Here is a 16,197-nt window from a genome sequence, read left to right on the forward strand (position 1 = left end):
TCTTAACCGGAGCTCAGAGTGGGGTTTCGTTCAGTGACGACATCCAGTGGGGGCGCATTTGCCTCAGCACACTAGGCACGGCCCCCGGGCCGAATTGGAGCCCGGCGCAGACCATCGGCAGCCTGCTGGTGTCCATACAGTCCTTACTGTCTGACGGCGCCGCGGAGCGAATGCGCCACGACACGATCAGCATCGCAGTGTGCGGTACGCTAGAAAGCTGCCTGAAGGAGCCGCCGACCTCAGATGCGATGCCACCGCCTCTAAAGAGGCAAGTCCTGAAGTACTTCGTCGACAACTACGCCAAGTACGAGAACTCCGTCAAGGCGTGGATCGGTTCCTCCTCGGCAGCGTTCTCGGGTTTGACGGCACACAGCGGTTACGAGAAACTCCTCCAACGGCTTCGCGACATCAAGAAGAAAGTCGACGAAAAGGATGTGGCTAGTGCAAAGCAGAATAACGAGTGACAGTGCCTTCCCCGCATAAGAACGCAGAGCAGGCAGTCGTGAAGCAAGCGGGAACGCGGTCAACTGTGCTAGTGTTCTACTCAACGCAATTTGAACAGTCGTGCACAGGAGACGTGTATATCCTAGCTATAAGCTCCAACAATCACGCATATAAAAATTTTCCGCAAGCCGAATAAGAAAACGCATCGCACATCCTTGCGTACGTGTGTGTTTGCAGATCTCGTAAAATTTCAAGTGTTAACCTGTTATAACGCCAGTTTGCCGTTTCCACAATCTCGGGTGCTCTTTCCGTTTATTTTAAAGTGGAATGCATTTTTAGTCGGGCTGTGTCAGGCATCCGGCGTTGTCTGCGGCGTTCGCGGTGTTGTCAGCGCACCGGCAGGTGTTAGCCCTCCGCTCTCACTCCCTCTTTCATAGCAACAGCTGCTGGCATGCGCGCTATCCTCGCCCCCTAGCAACCGGTGCATGTGGTGCGACAGTGTAGGAGAGGGTCGATGCAGTGCTTGGCCACTTCTCTCGCCCCTCGCTCTCTCCTCCTTGCGCCCCACTTCCCCGTCCGCTCGCGCCTTCCTCTCGACCGCTTGCTTGCTGGGCGCCTCTCAAAAGCATCCGGAAATGTGTGCTCGAGACGCCGCTTTTAAAACGCCAACGCCATGCCGAGAAAGCTGTTTGATTTGTTCCCTTCATAGTATTTTAACCATGCACTCTAACTACTAGAGCTGGAAACGCATACCGCGTATCTCGTGACAGAAAAACGCCACGGGCGGCGCGCGGCGCTATTGGCTGCACTATGTAAAAAAAGTATTATTCTTATAACGCTGGGTTTTCACGTACAAAACGCTGTTATAGACGCCATGCAATGCATTCGCATTTCCTCACAATTCCTTTCGGGTAAATGGGAGCATTTGTTTTCCTCTGTGCTCCTTAATCGACCGCGCTGATTTCTCGAGTTTGTGGCAGATAAAAGAGCCCTCATGGGTCTCTGTAAAACTTTTTGATGATGGTCAGAGAACACTGTCGATCGGGACACCAAAGCATCTAAAAACAAGTGTCTCAGACATTGGCGCAGAGTGAGGCCTCAAGTTTACAAATAGTTTTCATGATCGGCTTGAAATAATTCACTCTTCCCTCGACAAATAATTTCATATACCTAAAACGACCTTTTTTATAAACGCTGGATCTGCAGCCATTGCCTGACTTGAACATCGTGAGCTGTAGATACTGTGGTCGCTGCGGGATGACGCGACGTGCCCGTGCTCACTTGGAATCACGCTTAAAGAAACACTAGAGAGGAACAGTGACTTGGTTTATACTGATTAACAGTACACTGAGAACTGTAATGCCTTAAGAGACAGGGATGATAAACATTTATTAGCGAATATATAGAGAGCCTTCGTTTGGTGGGGCCCTCAGTCTAGGGCTCTGTTGCCTTGCGCGACCATGCAAGCCCTCTGGACCAGCTAGTTTCACTACCATAAGTTCATAATTACAAAATAAAATTGTCATTAATGTTTTATTTTTAAATTTCGCGCCGACACCTTCGCACGTGACGTCACTGTTACCTAAGGCGTCGGTAGCGACGCCTTAGATAACACACCCAGGTATTAGTCGTACCAAAGCTCGCCTGAGAGAGTCTTATTGATGACCGTGCATAGATAGCCACATTGAAGAACTGGTGCGCACTTGTGTGATTTGCCAGTATTGTGACAAGTCCGCACGTACCTGTTCCTGGTGGGAAAATATTGTCATAGAAAGCGTGATACCTTTCATGCAAGCTTCGACCGACTGCCGTTTAGTGATTACTGTCATTGACTATTATAGCATGTGGCCTGAAGTTACTTTCGTACCAGATGCGACCACTTATATAGTGAAGAAGTTTTTACTTGAAATTTTTGCACCAAGATACCCACGTAGATCATGGACCATAGTTTTCTTCAGCAAGCTTTGACGAATTTCTCACAGAACGTGGAGTAATGCATCACAACCCTTCTGTGCACTATCCGCAAGCTAACGGCTTGGCGGCAAGATTTTATCGGGTGTTGAAGTCGTATATTGAAGTAGCTCTGTTTTAATGTCGTGATATACGAACATCCGTGCTTGATTACCTACAAGTATATCACTGTACGCATCTCGCGACTACTGGGCGGCACCCGCTGTTCTTCTTCATGGACTCTTATCTCGCACCAGACTTGACATAGTGGGATTGCCTGACAAATGCTTCAGCACGGACCCGTCAAGGGTGATTGAACGGATGCGAGAGCGCGTAAGAAACAAGCAAAGGATGTCGAAAAGCTACATCGATGAAAAGCGTTGAGCCAAGGAACCGAGCTTCCTTGCTGGTGATTACGTGCGTGCTTAGTTATCTGCAGTTCATGGCAAGCTGTCTGCACAATTCTCCGCGCGCGAGAAGATTATTGCAAAGCGTGGACCGGCCTCGTACCTCTTGGAAGATTGGCGTGTGTGGAACGCATCCAAGTTAGTCGCGGTTCACCCCGAAGCAGTCAACAAAATGAAATCCGGTGCCTGTGCTGTTATGAAATGGTCACCGTCATCTAATCAGTCATCTAGTGCACCACAACCTGACAGATTAGGAGCGTATGGCCACGAATATGTATAGACCTTTGCTGTAAAGGGCACGCACGTTTCAACCAATCTGTCGGAATTTGACGCGTGCGTTGAGCAGCGTAACAAGACGACTCGGAAGAAATTGAAGCTTTACGTTAGACAGTAGAGGATAACTGTGTGTGTGAGTTGCGAAAAGGGATATGTTATGCAAGACCTCACTACCGACTGCGGCGCCATACGACGGCACGCGCTCGGCGGCCGCCGCACAGAGGAGAAAGAACATGGAATTTAAAAAAGCGTCCACAAGATCTGTCACAAGCCGCATGCTTGTGCGCAGGAAAGACAAAAAAAAAAAATGGCAGCATATCCACGGAGTGAATGATGGAGAGCGGGGCGAAGCATCCGCCCGTCCATTCGTTCTTGCTTCCGTCCGTCCATGCGTGCGTCTGTGTGGCCGCCCGTGCGTCCATCCGGTGCATGCGTCTGTCCGTGCCATAGAGTTTCCCAAAATTAACTAGAGGGCACTGTGGCGCTGCGATTGTTCAGCGGCCATGGGAATCACGGAGGAAGGAAAAGGTTTTTTTTTTTTTTCCTTCCTCCGTGGGAATGATGGGTAGTACACACATTTGCCTAGTCTTCGTACTTGCGGACGGCGAATCGTACTTGCGGCTTCGTTTATTGCTGTGTTTCGGTTTTGTATTGAAAGAAAAATTCCACCCTTTTGAACTTCATGACCCGATTTCGAAAGGTAAGTCTAAAAAAATAAGATGCTGAAGCGCAACCGCTGAACATTTCCTAATATTTGTTTCGTGAAAAAACAACTTCAAGCCACACGAACACACACGGAGCCAGAAGCAGGCCAGAAGTACGAAGATTAGACAAATGTGTGTACTACCCATCACTCCCATGCTCGCTGAAGTGCTGTGTGTTGCAACTCCTATAGACACTAGCGCCAATGTTTCCTCTAGTGTATATTAGGAAACTCTATGGTTCGTGCGTCCGCACGTCCATCTGTGCGTCCGTCCCTGCGTTCGTCCATGCGTCCATCCGTCCGTGCAGCTATCCGTGCGTCCGTCCATGCATCCGTCATTGTGTCCGTTCGTCCACCTATTCAACGCTCCAAGTACCACCATCTCGCATCTTTTCATCATACATTCCTCATATAGAAGCACCGCCATCCAGCGGACATTCCAAGGACTAAATGAGAGGTGGCACACGCACACTTTCTTACGACTTGCGCTTCGTGCCTACTTCCCACCTTTAACCACCTCGAGTTCATGGTATATACTAGTTCACTGTATTCATGGCACTATAGAAGCACCGCCATCCAGCGGACATTCCAAGGACTAAACGAGAGGTGGCACACGCACACTTTCTTACGGCTTGCGCTTCGTGTCTACTTCCCACCTTTAACCACCTCGAGTTCATGGTATATACTAGTTCACTGTATTCATGGCACTGCGGTCCAACGCTCGCTAAACCTTTCTAAAGCCAAAGAGGCTACGCCCAGCGAGTATAACGTAGCAACCCTTTCTTGTCAGATAGTGCTCAATGTGCATGCCAATGGCTGCTAAGGGGGAATGAGAGACAGGATAATTCGGCTTTTAGTTAACGCGCACGCTGCGAATTTTTTATTGTTCAACAACGCACAGAAGAAATCTCCCACCGGCACCACCTTGGAGGTCAAGATATAAGACTGGTTACACACTACTACTACGACACAGAACACCTCTACGACTACGAGAGACGAACGGGTGCCACTGTAAGGAGCTTCTCCCCTAAAAAAAATAGTAATGTCTTCGTTTATGTCATGATAGTTACTATGCACGATGTAAAAGTCACTGGTTTCGTATTTTGACGTCATTACTGGCTCGATGAAATTTTCTCGGAAGCCCCACCGTGGTGTTCTAGTGACTATAAGTACTCGGCTGCTGACCCGCAGGTCGCGGGATCAAGTCCCGGCTGCGGCGGTTGCATTTCCGATGGAGGCGGAAATGTTGTCGGCCCGTGTGCTCAGATTTGGGCGCACATTAAAGGACCCCAGGTGGTCGAAATTTCCGGAGCCCTCCACTACGGAGTCTCTCATAATCATATGGTGGTTTTAGGACGTTAGACCTCACATATCAATCAATCAATCAATCAACAATTTTTGAAGCTTTGTTGGTTATTGTCTATGGCTCCACACAGATGACAATGTACTTAAACTTTACCAAACGGGAAGTACGTACGCCCACCGTCAACATATATGACGTCATTGTGTTTCGTGCTGGAATCTCAAGGTGGCGTATCAGGCCGCATTCTCTTCTCGCGCGTTTGCTCGCTTACCAGCGTTAATTCACGTTAAGATTGACATTTTCGGGATTGTGAAATCAGTAGTTGGGCGTACGTAACGAGCCCACGTGCACCCGAAACACGATGCTGCGTACGTAACGCTATTCTTACAGCGTTACGTTTTCGCGAGACCTCGAAGAAACCAGAACGAGAGTATATGGTGGCAGCAGTGGTGTTCGACGAAGACAGCAACATGGGACCTGATTCAAGGCATGTGCAGTCCACAATGAAAGCCAATGTTTTCATGTCAGACAGGGTAAATTCAAGCGGCGCGTTCCGGCATCCTGATGATTCAGAAGAAATTACCTGGCATCTCACGAAAATCCTCAAGAATCGCCTTCGATAGGATGCGTGCGGGAACGCGTCTTTTTCTGCAAGGCCTCTCTGCGAATGAACCCATAAATAAAACGGCAGCTTCGTACGTACTTTTATTCAAGGCGTCGACATAACACGCCTTGGACGTTGTGCGAACTTTGACTCCTTAAGTGTCCCGCTAGTAATTGCAAGGTCATTAATACCTGTAACGCGACCACTTACTGCAGGGTACGCCAAGTATCACTCACAGCAGCACTGGATAGAACGTTGGGGTTGATCCAGTGTGGCCGTGCCCGATCAGACGCAGCCTCGCCGCGGTGGTCTAGTGGCTAATGTACTCGGCTGCTGACCCACAGGTCGCGGGTTCGAATCCCGGCTGCGGCGGCTGCATTTCCGATGGAGACGGAAATGTTGTAGGCCCGTGTGCTCAGATTTGGGTGCACGTTAAAGAACCCCAGGTGGTCGAAATTTCCGGAGCCCTCCACTACGGCGTCTCTCATAATCATATGGTGGTTTTGGGACGGTAAACCCCACATATCAATCAATCAATCAATCAATCAATCCGATCAGACGCATTGTTCAGCGGAGTTCAAAACAACATAGCTGAATGTTCACATTTAGTGCACCTTTGGAACGATGCTAAAAATCTACACAGTGAACGCCATGGCCTGACTTGTACGCTTGTGGCCTGGCCATCAAGATGTTTTTCGCGCAGATCACAGAGGTCACGTTATTACAGGAATCCAGCATACTTCTAGCGTGGGAGGCGCTCATGAGCATTCCGAATCCTTGCGCCTCGTATTCGACTTATCTAGTTGAGTGAAACGCGTCGAGGTACGTTGAACTAAAAGTGTCGTTGCACGCTTCACTTGCAGTGTGCGCAACTTACAATTTTCACAGCGTGTACGCATCCTCCTTGTACGCCCGACTATACTACTACTACTGCTACTGCGACTGCTACTGCGACTGCTACTACTACTACTACTACTACTACTACTGCTACTACTACTGCTACTACTACTACTGCTACTACTACTACTACTACTACTACTACTACTACTACTACTACTACTACTACTACTACTACTACTACTACTAAAACAGATGCATGTATGTGTGTGCCGATGGCGATCTATGGCATAACGCTTGGCTCATGCCGAAGAATGTGGCATTGCACTGTTGTTGGGTAGAAGTGTTTCAACAAAGGACTAGTCGTCGCACAATGTGAATAGCGTAACGAGTGGGTCGTCCAATGCTCCAAATCATTACAAAAGCTTGTTTTTGTTCAGCTATAAACTGTGGTGCATACCCACTTCAAGCATAATTCCTCATCGTCATCAGCCACTGCATGAACCATTGGTAAAAAATTCCTTGCAATAGTTTAGCGGATACCACGCTTCTCAGAAGAATGACGGAAAATAGCATAGCGAATGCCGGTTTACTACCCTAAAATTTATATTATTAATGCCGTAGTGGGCATCAAGCAAGTGTGTTTGCAGCAGTCACCCAATGAGTGTTCAGAAAAGGCTCTGAAAGGCCGCTCCCGTAGCGTTCGCTGTGACTGCTGCGCCTTCCGCGCAGGCGTGGCGTTTATTTATTTTTTTTTTTTGCGTATACAGATATCCAAATAAATCCTTGTTGTTAGTCTTCACGTATACGTCTGTGTGCTCTTGCCCTGTCGCCTAGCGCTTCTCCGTAATAACTATGAATTTGCAAAAGTCATTGTTCGGTTCACTAGTCCATTCGGTTCTTTCAAAATGCCTCGATATGCAATACTAAGCCTCCGCCCTCTCCTCCGTTGCTGAACACACTATGAAGTAGGGCAGGGTTCGGCGGCCCTTTAAGGTGGAGGGCCAAGTTGCATGAAGCTGGTAAAGCGGGGAAGTGGGAGGGGGCTGGGTGAGTGGTGAAGAGTTATGCAGGCAGAGGGGAAAAAATCGGCGTAAAAAACTGGATTTGAAATCACTTTTATTTTTAGCACTCATGTCACAAAGTTGCAATCAAGCATATAGTTAACAAGCTAAAATTCCATTTAAGTCAACACTGCGATGTCGGTTTTCAGACAGAAAGTGAGGTTCAGTGTGCACATCAGCTGGGTTAAAATCAGAAAAGAAAAAAAAAAAGAATAATGCGAAGTAATGAGTGCGTATTCTGAGATTATTAATAGCTGTATTGCCACTGTAACCCGTGCTGAACTCTTATATGGCAGATTTTCCTGGACTGATAATGCTGGACTCAAGCTGGACTCAGGCCAGCTGTTTCAAATTTAAGCGCGCTTTCGCGATGAAACGAAAGCTGGTCGTCGTTTTCAGAAGGCATATATTCCAACTTATACTTTGACTAAGCAACATTGTGCCCTGGCTAGAAACAAGCTTGCTTTCGAGCCGATCCAGGCCAAGTCAAGCTCAGTTTGTGTACTGCAGGGATCTGCAAGTGATTGACTTGTTTTATTCGCTGCGAAGTGACTTTTACGCATTTGCGCGTGCAGGGGTCTTGATCGGACTACCGAGTGATCAGATTTTAAATTTGCCTCAATGATGCATAATTTATGATGGTCGGTGTAACGGGAAGCTTGGCGCAATCAGCCGGCACAGCTGCTTCGGAAACCATCTGTGCCGCCGCCGATCATTGACAGCCCGGTCGTACTGCAGGTATTTTCTTTCATTCCTGGTGTACGTAATATGTCGTGTCGCTTGGAATCAGCTCTCGCACCCGGCTTTGTTTTTACTGTTTTGTTTTCATCAAACTGGATCCCTGATCTTTGCAGGCACAGATCATTTAGAGGCTTCGTTTTCGCTTCAGACAACGAAAACTTGGCGGCGCGAAACTGCTGCGCATGATGTTGCCGCGCAAGGTTAATCGTTTTCTCGCGCGACGATATTCGACTCTTTGCGTATTCGCGGATTTTCCTCATTTGTGGACGTACCTGTTTTACGGGGAAAAAACGCTGGAATATGCGTTAGGCGCCAGCACGACGCGCGGCAAGTACTCGTAAGGTAAACTTTTCCGCTGCTCTTGCAGATAACGCGAGATCGCAGAAAGTAGGGCTGTCGGGCGCAATCTTTGGTCGCCGGAAACTGACCCCCGCTATCTAGTACATTGTGTGAGAACGACAGCCTACGATGTCAACCTAAGGTATGCTCACGCGAGCAGTTTTGGTCTGCGCGATCTCGTCTTGACGTGCTTGTAGACGAGGAAAAGGTGTTTCGGTATGATATGTTATGCGTGATGCTATTTTGTTTCTTTCTCTATTCTTTTCCATCGCAGTTTGGTGCAGCGTTAGAAATAGTAGTGTATATTCAACTGAACGAGAATTCAGTTCATGCAGCATTCGTCAGTGTCGATTCTCTGCACGGCTTAGCTGGCTTCGTTACTACAAACTGTACGACTGGCACGTCTAGTGTGTTTCCTTGTCGTCTACATGTAAATGAACATAAGCATGTCGGGTGTGTTGTCGGCCATATCTTCAAGTAGAAATTACAAAACCTGCCAGTTGACTTTTCGAAAGCTGTTAAAACCTAGAATGATAAGCCCGCAGAGCCGCTTAAAAGCCCACGTAATTAAGCTGTGGTGTGCAATCTGTTCAGCATAATAGATTACGCCGATTATATATTCTATGTAAAGTTTAACTGTAACGAATAGGACTTACACAAAAAGTCGCTCTTTTTCTATTCAAGAGGCGGTGGACATACAAAAAATGTTACCAAGTATTTGTTACTGTTAAAATATGCGACCCTGTGTTTTGCAAGATGTTCGACTATTTAAAGCGCATATGTTTTCTCTATACCGTCACTAGGAAACATTATTAAACAACTATCAAAGCATGTACCACAAAGCCATGACTTCTTAAAAGTCGCACCTATATTGTACCGTTGAACAAGACGAAATTCTTTTGAATTACATCCTCCAATCACATTTGAAACTCCTGCCAAAACTGCTGAACCTCTCATAGAAGGAACATGTGAACAGAATGAAATGGTATTGTTTGATGATAGTGGGAACTTGTTTATTTCTAGGTGACATATATGTGCTTGCGGAAATTGATAGCACGAGTTAAACATCTACTCTGTGTGGGAGAGCCAAACTGATCGGTACACATTTGTGGTATAGCACATCAGTGCTAATTGAATTTCGCTGCTGTATGTCTGTTTCTTAGTTCTTCTATACCCTGATCCTGCAAATGGTGAAAATTCCCACTGACTTTAAGAAAACTTTCCCATTGAACAATGTGAAAGTGAACTAAGTTTGTATGTACTCTAAAAAGATGTGCTAGAATTTCCATCACATGACAAGACATTTAGAGCTTTTGCTCCAGTTGCATATTGAAACTGCTTTATTTATAAGAGGTGCTTCTCTTGTTGAGTTTGGCTTTGAGGATACTGCTTGATGTTAAGTCCGCATTTCCATTTCAGTTTTGTCTTCCTCCTCTGCCAAACTTAGCCTGCGATTCTATCCATCTATTTAATAAGGCCACTGACAAAATGCACAAGGATTGCAAAAATTGAAAAGATTAAAAAAATTATTATGCAGTGAAACTTGTGATTTCGTACCCTGCATCCAAAATAAAAAAAAGTTTTTTTTCTCAAAAACTGTCCTACACTGCAACAAACCGGCCAACTACTCTGTTCTACAACCATGCATTGAAGCATTAACCTTGTATGTCTGACTGCTAATTTAGTAGGTTTCTGGTCATTTCATATTCTATTATTTTTTTTTTTTTTTTTTTTTTTTATTTTTATTTTTTATTATTTCATATTCTATTAGAGGTTGTATAAATATGTTTCTATGTAACAATGGACTGCATGTTCAATATTATGTTCATTGTTTGGTTCTGCTCTTACTCAAATATTCTATACCTGCCAATTCTTTGCATTGCACCCACTTATGGTCCCGATACTACTGTAATCCCATCTTGGAATTCTATAATTTAGTTTTCGAACGTAAAATAAGGGACCTAAGATGTGTCATTCTCTTTCACCTGCAGGCACTGCTTCAGGCACACGATGTGGTTGCACACGAGGTCTACAGTGAGGAGGCTATTCGGGTGACACCACCGCCGCTGACACCCTTTCTCAACGGCAACCAGGAGGCAGGTGGCAGCGAGGCCGGCGACATGGAACAGGTCACCCGCGTGCGCCTCGTCCAGTTCCAGAAGAACACTGATGAGCCCATGGTATAGTGCCCTTCTAGTTTAGGAATTTATTTTTGTATTCAAGGCTTTGTTGGCGTTCCCCTTTATGAGACTTTTGTGAGCCCCTTCTAAAAATCCATGTGACCTTCTCTAATGGAGCAATGACATCATCATGAAGTCACATGGTGACATCACTGTATGACATAACTGAAGGATTAATTGACATTGTTAATTCAACAAAGACGGGCCACCCTTAAAGGAAGTACAACACCATCTCTGCGGCAGAGACCTTTAATAAAGAGGGACAAACATGGAATTGACTATGAATATCAAGGTAACCTGATGTATGTCTCTCACACAGCAAGTCATTGTGTCTTGCAAGAAGTCTGGCCCCAGTTGCATATCTTAAGGCATTAGCGAGTAGGCAGCTGACTCTTGCCTTCAAATGTTAAAGAGTGTGACATGCTGCCACTTTGGTCTTCTTTAACAGCATACCTACATACGAGTAAGGTTCCATGTCTTTTTCATGTCTGTGTATCAACAGAAAATGTGTGTCACCAGATATTATGGGCCAATCTCAAAGGCAGTGCAGTTTACTCTATTGACCTGGATACTAACTGCTAAGTACTTGTTAGCATCTACTAATAGTATTTGCAAATGTCGCCAGGGAAACCCAAGTGTGATAGTGCACAGTTCGGAGCCACACACTTTGCATTGCGGAGCCATAATGACACTACCCTTGCGATCATCACTAGAAGCTTTTGTGCGGACAATTAAAAACCAGACAAAAAATTGGTCACAGGGTTCGTGCTATGAAATCTTCGGTTGAAGTGTCACACCAATCCAACTTACTCAACATTTGTGTTTTATAGATTTTACTTTGGCCTCGAATTTCAAACAACCAGTGCATATCACAGTAAAGGTGACGCTCTTATCACCGCCATTGCCAAAGAATAACAAAGAGTACTTGTAACATTGTGTGATGTGCTCCAGCTTTTCAGATTGGAATGGCTGTTTGGCTATTTTTTTTTTCTTGTTTTATTTCTCTTATTGCATGCTTGATGGAACATTCCGGCAAATGCATATAGCTGATGATGGCCTAATAAATAGGACCTACGGTCCTGCTTCCAAAAATTGGCTGTGCTTCGGCCCAGGGGTGTGTTGATAGCAATTTTCGAGACTGAATTAAATATCAAAAACTTTTCTAATTGCTTTTTACTATTGAATGAACATTTATCATTTTCGTTTGCTAATGAATGATTCTCATATTCTTATTCATAATTTTAGTATTAAAAGTTTAAAACATCAAATAAAGCTCATGTGCTATGCGACACCAATAGGCAAAAAAAAAACATCGTGAATCCCTTTTTTTTTCAGAATCGGAATACGTAACACGAAAGTGGAACATTTCCTCACAGAAGTACTTGAGCACTTATTGTACATTGTTTCGCCACTAGGGCAAAGGAATAAATGCAGCAGTAACAAATTGCAATGTCACGTGAAGAATGGCAAGCTACTCGAAACTTGCTGCTCACACTTTAACAAAAAGCACGCACCTAATGAGCATACGCAGGACGAACGCGGGCAAACAACTGTCACCATTCTCACTTCGTATGTGAGCAGCACGCTCCTTTTGTAAATGCGGCAGCGAGCGAATTGACGTTCATGCTCTCTCTAACTACTGTAACTTCAAAGCAAACTTGCAGTGGAAGTACAAGAGGTACAAAGCACCCAAATCCCGAGATGAGCACATGCGCGAGTGAGCCACCACGCTAGAGAACATCTATACGCACTTTTACCACGCCATGTGGAGGCCCACGCACAGCGATGCACAGGGTGGTGCGGCCCAACGCCCTTTAGAGCGCACGCGCCTAGCATGCTCCCATCGCGCCATCTCGCTACTGATTACTAAGACACGCTGAAGTTTCTCAGTTGTGAGTGACGTTAGTGGTATGCGATGTAGATACATGGCTCGCCATTGACGTGTTCAAGAAAAATTGCTCTGTGGTACAGTGGTTAGCATCGCACACTGAGGAACGCGAGATCGCTTATTCGACGCCCTGCGATAGAACTTTTGCATCTCTTTTTTTTTCCATCTGTTTGTAAATATTTTACGTCATATCTGTGACGGGAATACGTCACGGAGCCGTGGCATACCCCGGAATAAAACACTTTCGTGTTAAAAAAAACAGTGTTCCACACTTTCCTGTAATGGCTACTGGAAGCGCTGACTAATGATGCCACATTACTTAGATATACATGACAAAGTGGACAGGGGGACGACCATTGCTGTAACTCAATTGGTAGAGTGTCGGACATGTAATTCGAAGTTTGCATGATCGTCTCTGCCGGCAGCTAGTTATTTTTTCGTTCACTTCTTTTTTTTTCACAGTTACATTACAGTTACTTCTAATAACATCTGCTATACTTTCCTTGGCTTCATTTTCTGTCAGAAGTCATTAATAATGTGTCTAACGAAGAAGATGGGTCTTTAAATTTACACTTCCTTCCTTGAAATAAAGCTTTAGGAATGAATTTTCAGATTCCATGCATGCACAGAATTCTTCAGTGTATGTGAACAACGATGTTGTCAGCAAAGCCTAGACACAGCCCTATACTCCATCTCTCTACTACTGTTCAGCACTACCAAGGTTAAGGGGTGTAAGCAAGCCACAGGCTTGCGCAGCAGAACATAGTTCCAGATTCGATTGCTGGTCAATTGGCTGAGTTGAGACATTTGCGGGTGTTTAGCACATGTTACGTTGCATGGATGCGTGATATACCTATGTTCATTTTTCTTTGGCTTGATGTCGTGTGTATTTAATTGCACTATCAGTTACTGCCGGTAAATGTGGCTACAAATCAACGTGGCAGCGCTCATGCAGACGTGACTACCCTCTTCAATCCGAGCTTGCACTTAATATTTGTCAGTAGCGCTGGCAGTAACAAGTAAATGGTGAAATAACCCATCTTTGTGCCGTCTCACGCTGAGAACAAGGTGTAAAGTACATTTTGTCTTTAGTATTTGCGAGATCAGCTGTTTGTTCAGCCACACCTGTTAAGCCTAGCGGGCCAAGTATTTGATAATGGTTCTTAGTATTAGAGGAATGTAGTCACGAATACATTAATCTAAAGCAAATACAAGCATTGGTTTGTAACTTGAGGGTCACACAGTGCATAATGATTACATGATAAGTTCAAAGCGGAGAGCATCAGCTGCGACGTGTGCAGACATGTTTTTTTTTCGCCATCTAATCGCTATACTCACTCTGCGCATGTGATCCAATGCGAGGGAGACACTGTGCAGATGATACGACTCTGATAAATACATGTCGATTTGCTTACCACCCTTCCTTTTGGCTAAGGGACCTCATAGCCTTCAGAGTGCTGGATGGAACTTTTTAGATGGAATATATTCACATAGCCTGCGGCACTGCGTAATCTCTCATTTTTCATGCTTATGTATCATATATGAATGAAATTTAACCTACTTTTGTGCAAAATTTCTATTTATTTGGGTGCACTAAGCGGTTTTATTTTTGGGAATACCAGCTGTTTAACTTGAAGATTCAATCACATTAGTGGTTAAAAACTCACAAAATTATACCTTTGCCCTCTGTGCATTCGCACTCTAGAATACTGATAGTTCTCAAGGTGGCGATGCAGAATGCAATTTTTTTTGCTTTTATTTCGTGTAAATAAGCAAACTACATGTTGTCCTTAACAAGCATCTTTTTCTCTTAAAACTAGGAATTTTTACCAACTCTCTGACCTTGCTTTCGTTCTAATCTTTTCTTCCATTTGGATCAACAATTTTAAAACAGTTATGGAGCACTGGCCATTCAGTACCTTCGTTCATGCCGGCATTAGATAGTGCCTAAATACTGAATCAGAAGTCACAGTGATAATTTATTACTAATAATGTTCACACGAAAATGAATATTATAGCATACCTTCTGTGAAGGTGAATTTGGGGAGTAGCGGGCAGTTTGTGTGACATAAATCTCGTACTGCTAGCATATCAGAAATGAAATCTAACCTTGACCTACCCAATTTAACTGTCCGGAGGAAACTGGCGCGACTGCATTTTTTTCATAAGATATTTTTTCACAATCCATCAATGAAGCGAGACCTCATTTCACAATCGTCATACCACTCATCGCGCATTGATCATCAGCATAAGGTTGCCATTCCGTTTTGCCGCACCAAATTCTTTTCAGCAGCCTTCTTACCGAAAACAGCCGCCGATTGGAACCACCTTCCCTCTTTCGTTGTATCAATAACAGACCCTTTGTTATTCAAGACTGCAATTTCTCAGCAATGCTTGTAACTATACGCAGTTTCCATTATCTATCTTTGTCTTGTATGTGCTTGAATTGTTATACATTTTTAGTTGACTTATGTTGCCTTCCTGATTTGCGCATCTGATACTTGTTTCTTTATTTTGTCTTTTTTTCTTGTGTGGTATATATGTTGTACCCACCCCCTCTGTAATGCCCTACGGGCCCTGAGGGTATTCTAATAAATAAATAAATAAATAAATCGTTCGAGCTGTATTGCAGACAATTCTAATAGAAATATTAATGACCTGCCCATTACCAATTTATACTTTCTTTTCCATCCGCATTACTTAAACAATTTTTTTCTTTTTATTGTGAAATGCATGTCACATCCTCCTTATCTGAAACAAGCTTTCTGATACGCCATTAACCACTGTAAAAAAAAAACCTTTGTTGAGTTCACATCAGCAGTAGCACTTGAATATGCAAGAAAACCTATTTCTTCTTTTTAACCCTTGTCTGCACACTCTGTTATGGGAAAAGATAAAGTGATATTGCATCTACCGCGGTTCATCAGTGGTTATGGTGCTTGGTCGGCACCTGAACTCAAGGTCGCGGGTGTGATCGTGGCCGTGCTTGTCACATTTTCATGGAGGTGAAATGCCAGAGGCAAAGAACATCAGACGGTCGAAATTTCAGGGCCCTCCACTACAGAATTCATCACATTCATATCCTGGTTTCAGCCCGTAAAACCCAAAATATTGTTATTATTAGGTGTGGTATTGTGCTTGTTCTGTATTTGTCACTTGGCAGGGCTTGTGGAAGCCACTCCAAAAACAAAAAAAGCTTCCTCAGGTAAACTCGCAAATTTACAATATGCATATTTTTGTTTTTTGTTTTCACCAGGAGCACTTGTTGACTTATTTTACCGAATATATGATACCGTTGGGACTCACTGTCCTTCTGAGAATTGCTTTGAACACAGATTGTTTTCATTCTAAAATGCAGGGTGTATGAACACGAACACAGAAAAAAAGAAGTCGCAAACACAGCACCGCTCATGCCTTCTTTCTGGTGTCCGTGTTTGCCTACCTTGTCTTTTAGAATGACT

General features: G+C 44.5%; 1 protein-coding gene across 6 annotated transcripts in view; it reads left to right on the forward strand.

The window, feature by feature from the left end:
• The window catches only part of CASK (peripheral plasma membrane protein CASK), an 822,681-nt gene that overhangs the window by 748,639 nt on the left and 57,845 nt on the right, over positions 1 to 16,197 (forward strand). For all 6 annotated transcript variants that reach the window (XM_075887512.1, XM_075887514.1, XM_075887513.1 and 3 more), the window contains one exon: positions 10,660 to 10,848. In XM_075887512.1, coding sequence (XP_075743627.1) covers positions 10,660 to 10,848 — 189 coding nt within the window. The remainder of the gene's footprint in view (positions 1 to 10,659; positions 10,849 to 16,197) is intronic.

The sequence above is a fragment of the Rhipicephalus microplus genome, chromosome 1 (assembly GCF_043290135.1).
Source record: "Rhipicephalus microplus isolate Deutch F79 chromosome 1, USDA_Rmic, whole genome shotgun sequence".
Lineage (NCBI taxonomy): Eukaryota > Metazoa > Arthropoda > Arachnida > Ixodida > Ixodidae > Rhipicephalus > Rhipicephalus microplus.